The 7,148-nt window shown below is 49.8% G+C and overlaps 1 protein-coding gene across 1 annotated transcript; it reads right to left on the reverse strand.

Moving 5' to 3' along the window:
* Positions 1–2,024: 2,024 nt before the first annotated feature.
* On the reverse strand, positions 2,025–5,090 carry LOC135810373 (G-protein coupled receptor family C group 6 member A-like). The gene has a single exon (XM_065323865.1). It carries the CDS (start codon positions 5,088–5,090, stop codon positions 2,025–2,027), a length of 3,066 nt encoding a protein of 1,021 aa, XP_065179937.1.
* Between the last annotated feature and the right edge of the window lie 2,058 nt (positions 5,091–7,148).

Raw genomic sequence — 7,148 nt, forward strand, 5'->3', positions numbered from 1 at the left:
GCCTGGAAGAGACACACTTTGTTATCTAGAATGCTTACGTTTACCACACTTATCCTTCCGGTTCTACTATACAACTGTGGCCTGTGGTCTGTGGACCTTGACAGCAGCACTCGGCAACAGGCTCGACACATGGCATCGCCACAAACTACGATCCATTCTCGGCGTAGTGTATCTATCCCCAAAAAATATCGAATAAAAACTTATACAAGCTGTCCAACCAATTGCCTATCACCAGAACATGCAGGGAACGGCGCTTGTTATGGTTCGGCCATGTAATCAGAGAAGGCAGTGACTCGACATCCTACAAAGCTCTAAGACTTTCAATCGACACCAAAGACATCAAGAAGCCCAGGGGACGCCCCGTCACCAGATGGATCGACAACATCAAGAATGACTTAAAGACAATAAACGTTTCCATTGCCGAAGCGGAAGCTATTTCCCAAGACAGGGAAGCTTGGCTCGGCATTGTGAATCAATGTACTAACTTTAATATCATGCTAAAAAAATATCTGCGCTTACTTGAATATCCTTTTGGTAAATAACATTCTGTACTTAATATTATTCCTCATGCCTAGGCTCATGGTGGAATCGAGGTAGTTTTTTTTCCTGCAATAACAGAATGAAGAAGGTGTGTATGTCATGTATTTCTCGTTTTCTCTAACTCTTTTGCCGACAGATGCGTTAGCCCCATGGGTGATCTCACCCATGGGGTATATGCGAGCTGTTATTATTATTATTATTATTATTACCCCCCCCCCCTGCGTATTTTCTGTAATCTTTTGTTTTTGTGGAGCGCTTGGGTTGCAAGGAAGCCGAGACCCTATGCCTATGGTCGGTCAAGCTGGCCCTGCCTCTCCCCCACTCCTGCCATTCCATATCGCATATGTCTCATCGCTGCCTTCCTGCCCTGTGCCGTCAAATGGTATGATTGTGTGGTTTTTTTTGCAGAAAAAAAGAAGAAAAGAAAAAAAGCACTATACTTGTCGTACTAGTCCCCGGCGCCATTTAATAGTAATAATACATGTATAATCATGCGGTCGGATTTCTCTTGCCAGGACTGGAATCCATGGTTTTGATTGTCTTTGTAGTCGACTAGAGTAGAGGTACACTGTAACTGGTTTAGCTGGGTCCTGTGTGGTCCTGCGTGGTCCTGTGTGGTCCTGTGTGGTCATGTGAAAAGAAGGCGGCACATTAGCATTACCACCGGCTATTTTACAATTATTGTGTTGCGAAACACAACCAGCTTACTTATTAGGGAGGTTTCGCAAGTGCTAGGCCACCACCTTGCCTGATCATTACATTGTACATGTATACCAGGCAGGGTGGCAGCCTAGATGCAGCGCCTACATACATGTATAGCGACGAGGTGTCTGCCATGCCCATGGCATTGGTTGTGAGACTTGCCACCTCACTGTCCTGTACATGCAACACGGTCAGTCAGTGTTGGTGCGGCAACACTCATGCATACCAAAAAAGCACAGGCGTTTGGCTTTGTCAAATCAACTCACCAGAATTCTCCAGCAACATGATCATGTTACTTCAAAAAAATCAATAAATAAAAAATAGAGAATGGTAATTATGGATTCTATCAGTTAGAACTGTCCACTGGTTAAAAACTTAAAGATGTAGCGAGCGATCAGTATTCTCTCGAACTATTGTCTAGGGAAACATCAGGTGACCGGGCAGGTCCAATATCACATTATCTGTTGGCAGTGTGGCGCAGGAAAACAATAACAAGGTAACCATGGCAACTCTGACTAGGTAACGGCGCGAACATCAACATCGAAAAAGCACTAACAAGATCAACATCTAGGAACAATATTTATTGCAAAATACCACCATACACACAGCATAAGGCACGCTCAGTCCAAACGACATTGCTATCACTTATCAGTCCGGTTGAAGTTCTAGCAACTCTCAAAAGCGCAAACTATTATCCTGGAGCTGGTGCTAGAAACTGGGCCCGACGGGTAATGACTGTCTCAAAATAATTCAAAATCGATGTCAGCCTAACATCAGCATAACTATAGAGATGACACCATAAGATGACGTGGTCCTAACTGTATAACAGTGTCAACCATTCCCGTTTCTGGGGGCGGCTTTCCAGTAGAGTCTACATGATGACGCGGTCCTACCTGTAAACCAGTGTCAATCATTTCCGGAGGCGGCTTTTCTGTAGAGTCTACATGTGCAAGAACTGGCAATCTTTCAGACTGAACGGAAAGGCCCCGGCTCAGTCTCTTGTAAAGTGGTGGCTCACCGCTCGACCGTAGCTGTTCTTGATCGACCGAAATTCTCTCCGCTGTCGAGGTGGAGCCGCTTGGTGTTGAGCTGATAGGACGTAATGCTGCGGAGAAGGACAGATCAGTGGCGTGTGTGAAGAGCTCAGACCTGCCGCGGTTTTCTCGGTCAAGGGTTGATGCATCCATTGCCCGGGCCATGCTGAGGTTTGCAACTCGTATCATTTCCCGGCGGAGTTTGGACTGCGACTCCAATGGGCTGCCTTTCAAGATCAGGAACAGCCGCGGAGCAAAAAGCGCTCCCCAGATGGCAAAGTGGTGCGTAATGACAGCGATGCTTGTAACCACAGGGGCCAGTATTCCGCTAGATATGTACGAGATAGGCATCAGGGAGGCCCAAATACATATCAGCAAGCATGCTGCGAAGGTCATCAGTTGTGCTTCGTTGGGCAGCTTAGTCAGCAGGATTGTTTGCGCGATCTTTACTTTGCGTGCAGTGAAGGCAGGGATGGCCAGGGCCAACACCAGCGCTGCCATTACGGGCATTGCGTACAGCATGTCTTTGCCATTGTTGACGCAGAAGATGTCCTTACGTAGCTCCTCCACCTGAACTTGTGACGAGGCCGCAGCAAGGAAGATACAGTAGATAGCAACACCAGGAAGTGATACAACCTGAGCAACGGCCAGGACCGTGAGTTGCCGGCGTACAGTGCACGTCATGGCGCTGGCAAGTTTGCACAGGAACTTTGGCACTTTATTCTGATCCGACAGGAATATGTGGCGCAGCATTCGCAGGATTAGCGTGGTGAGCGACAGTGAGAAGTTAGCCGACAGCAAGATGTTGCGTATCACGCACAGATGGTGGACTGGCTCAAAGAAGAGTAGAAACGTGGCTGCCAGTCCCAGAAAGCCTGACACAATTAGCACGGCGCTGGATTGGATTTCTGCAGCCGTGATCACTTTGCTATTCCGGTGACGGTAATAGACCACTGTCGTCGCCAGCAGGAGCAGCATGACCAGTGCGGAGAGGGAAATGGCGGCTATGGACGGCACGGACATCAGATCAAAGTAGAAGGCATCAGGTGACCAGCATCGAGTATTCTCATCCACTGCTATAGTGCCAGATGGGCATGGCCGGCACACGTTCCCCTCCTTCTTGTCGTGATACTGGTTGTTGGTGCACGACTGGCATGACCAGCAGCACAGTCCGGGACGGCGAAGCTCGTTCTTACGAGCCTGAACAGGAGCCTGGATGCTTCCGTTGTTACACGTTGCGCTGCAGATTGACAATGGCACTTCCGTGGCACCGTTTGCCCACAATGTTCTGTAGAATCTCTCCAGGCCAAGGTCCTCACTTGACAGCGAGTCTGGTCCGTTGGCATTCTCTGCTGCACGACGCTGCCATCGTGCCAGTGTCCGGAGCACCCATTCACCATCATCATTACGCACAACCCCCTGGATTCTGAATGTCGGCAGCACGTCATGATTCTCCTCAAACAAGCCACAGTTCTGCAGACGACCACTGACGTTCTTACAACCCCAATCTCCTTGTCTCAGCACTGTCCTGATAGCTTGCCTATACGGTACTGGCTCACCGGCATCAGCCTGGGCCTGCATGTATGCCTGCATCCTCTCCAGCAGCCATACAGAGGTCTTCACGGCCATCCATAGCCCGCCGGATGCGATTGGTGTGGAGAAATTCTCCCGTCGCATGTACAGCGCCTCGGCGAAGGACTTGGTGGTGTTGCAGGTGCGACGCTGGTGGCACCATTGTCCCGGTTGGCAGCTCACGAAGGGCAGCCGGCAGTCAAACTGCTCTTGCCACACGCGACCCAACCAGGGGTTCTGGGCAATCGTGTCTCTCGTGGGATACGTCCTGGAAAAGTGCTGGAGAAGGCGATCCTGGAAGGTCTCCGCTTCCACTAGAGACTCAGGAACTTGTAGAGTGGTGCCGAGGACAGTGTGGCTACCCATTGGAATGGAACGCTTCATGTAGTGCACGAGCTGCGGTGCCTCCGCTATCCAGCTATCGCTGGCAATCCACACAAAGTGCCTGTGCTTAAGCCAGTGGGCAAAGTCAGAACTTGTCTTTGCAAGCTGCTCCAGACCATCAAACACCGCTCTCAGATACTTGCCTCCGAGCAGCAGCAGCACAACAGTGGGTGCCTGCAGCGTGGGAGAGCCGTCACGCGACGCATTGTACCACTGGAGAATCAGATACCGAATCCGCCGCTTGTCGGAGTAGTGAAATCCGGCGTCCTGGGCAAAGCAAACGTGGTAGCCGTCGCGACCGGCCAGCACACGCACATGATCTGCCAGGTTGGTACGGCTGCTGGTCACGTCCTCCCATAGCATGGATACGTACGTCCAGTTAAAGTACCTCAGGATGGCGTGCATGGCGTAGGCTTGGTTCATGTCCGCCGTGGTTGTCCGAATCAGGTACGGAAAGTCAGTTTTGAGTGTGAACACGTCGGAAGTCGACCAGTACGATATGTGTGGTACTTGAAAGCTGTTTAGAACAGACGACGCAGTCTCCACTTCTAAGCTGAGGCCAGGACCGATCACAGACCCCAGTATCTCTTCATCTCCTGTTGGGAAAATTCCGCCGTAACCCTTAGTTCCGCCAAGGCATTGCAAGCTGGCCAGGTTGGATCTTTTCGCCAGGGACACAGCAGCATCGAACGCTGCCTGTGCCATGAAGCAGGTGTCGTGGATCTCCAAGCCAGAAACCAGCTCTCTCGCCACTTCACTGTCATTCACTGCCTCGTGCAGAGCTAGCTTGACTGCTTCTACAAACTCAACTACATATGGACTGGCTAGCCCTGTGCAGTCTCTAGGGTCGGAAGACATGCTCGGCTCGCGAAGGTGCAAAGGAAACATGGCCCCAAGCAGAAACTTTGGGGACGGTGGCTTGCGGCGGCAGCTTGCTGCTCCCGCATCCGCCTGTACGCAGTGATTTCCAGCAAGATTATATCGAAAATATGGTATCCGCCTCCCGGGCTGCAGTAACTCGCCGCTGATCTGCTCGTCGACAGCATTGTCGACGCAGGCTTGGGTGACTTGTGAGATTCCGCTGACAGACGAGCACCCGGCGATTGACAAGACGAGGAACCAGGTTGTCCAACAGATAACCCTGAAGACAACTGACTTGTGATCTGTGGTGCCCAATGGCAATGGCCTTTGCATCTCTCTTCCGCTACTGCTACCCGCCAACCATCCATTCCTCAGCTCGAGATTTAGGACCATGAAAAGTGAACTTCTTTATTCTTCGCCACGTTTTTCCCCGCGCTAAAGCAGAAAAACACCAAACCAAAATGCTACCCGTACATCTAGCCGGTAACCGTCACCTGGCACGGAGTGAAGCTGATCTGATCAGCTGCTGAGTATAGTAACACTAACAGAGTTATTCCTCAATCACTGAATCAGGTCACTACTACATGATGTAGTAAGTGAGCAGTGTTCATTTGTAGGAGTACACAGACACGCCACTGTTACACTTCGAGAGATTGTAACACACTGACTGTGACTGAGCTTTGCCACCTGTACCCACCCGGCCTGTACTGTAGTCTGTAGGCTGTAATAAGAATAGTCGTGAGGGTCGGGTACAACCTGTATGTGGACCTACTTCTTGCCACTTGCCACGGGCCTGATGCGCAAAGGATAATATGTAGGATATGATATCGACCTTCGTAGAGGTTGTAAGTGCCGCCTTACATTACAACCTCGTTACACACGAGTAAGTAGTTACAAGCTCTAGCAGTAGTAGTTGGAGCTGTCAACATGGTCAAGCAACAGAACAAAATCCCGTGTGGTAGTGTCAGCGAAGAAAGGGACAGCGCACTGCTGAAGCCGAGTAGTCTACTACTACTCCGCTAGTAGGAGTATATTCTACTGCATGCAAGTAAGAACCAGACTCCAGTGACCGAGCTAATTATCTAAACCATGTAAACGACCATACTAAAAATACTTTTGAGCCATGTGATAGTGGCTACAGGAGATCACTCGACCACCTGACTCGCACTGGTAATGTGACAAAACGCCGATACCTGTAGTTCCGCGCCTGGAGTGTCACGCTTTCTTGTTCTTCATCTGCTCGCCGAAAGTGCATTCATAACACCCGCAATCTATTACCATGATTACTGTATTACTGTACTGTACGCTAGGAATCCTTTCCAAAGACTTTTGCTGTCAGGTCATGATCTAGGCATGTAATGTATGGTGATCACAGATTCAGCCCGAGGAATCGAGGATAGACTTGACAGGTACAGACAGTACTGTCGGGCGTCGAAGAACGGCCGCGGCCAGGCTAGCATGCATCAAGCACAGCATACCAATGAGTTATGTATACACGAGGACTCAACTGCCCATCTCGGCTGTAGACTTGTAGTACAGTGTAGATCTATGTAGAGGGGACGGTTTCAAATAGGACATAGGTTGCAAACCGGAACGGACTCAATATTCACTTTCTCTCTTGGTATTTTGATTAGAAGACATATGTCACAGTGAGACTACGATGTGTTATACTCCGAGCCAAAATTTCATGGCTCTGCGATGACCAGAAGCGCCATATCAAGCAGGTGAGTTTTTGACGTGTTGCTTCGCACTGCGACTTGAGTTTTACGACTTTCGAAAAATCAACTTCTTGTCGCAGGTAAACAGCGGCTCGCCTCTCGCCGATAAAGCACCGCATACCAATCAAAACTAATGGAAGCACACACAAGGCTTATTGTTACTCTGTACTGGCCGTCGTGGAGCGATAGCAATTACCTAATTTCAGACCCAGAGTGAATTTGACGTGCACTCTAAAACGTGTCCGGTTTGGAGCCACCTCTGATTTGAACTTTTTTGAAGCGAAAAATTGGGCAACTAACTTGGAGGCAATGGGTCAACACAAAGGAGTGGCTCAGT

Source organism: Sycon ciliatum, chromosome 2, assembly GCF_964019385.1.
Source record: "Sycon ciliatum chromosome 2, ocSycCili1.1, whole genome shotgun sequence".
Lineage (NCBI taxonomy): Eukaryota > Metazoa > Porifera > Calcarea > Leucosolenida > Sycettidae > Sycon > Sycon ciliatum.

Excerpts from the sequence above, each read along its gene's own strand:
- LOC135810373 (XM_065323865.1), bottom strand. The coding sequence starts at position 5,090 with ATGTCTTCCGACCCTAGAGACTGCACAGGGCTAGCCAGTCCATATGTA.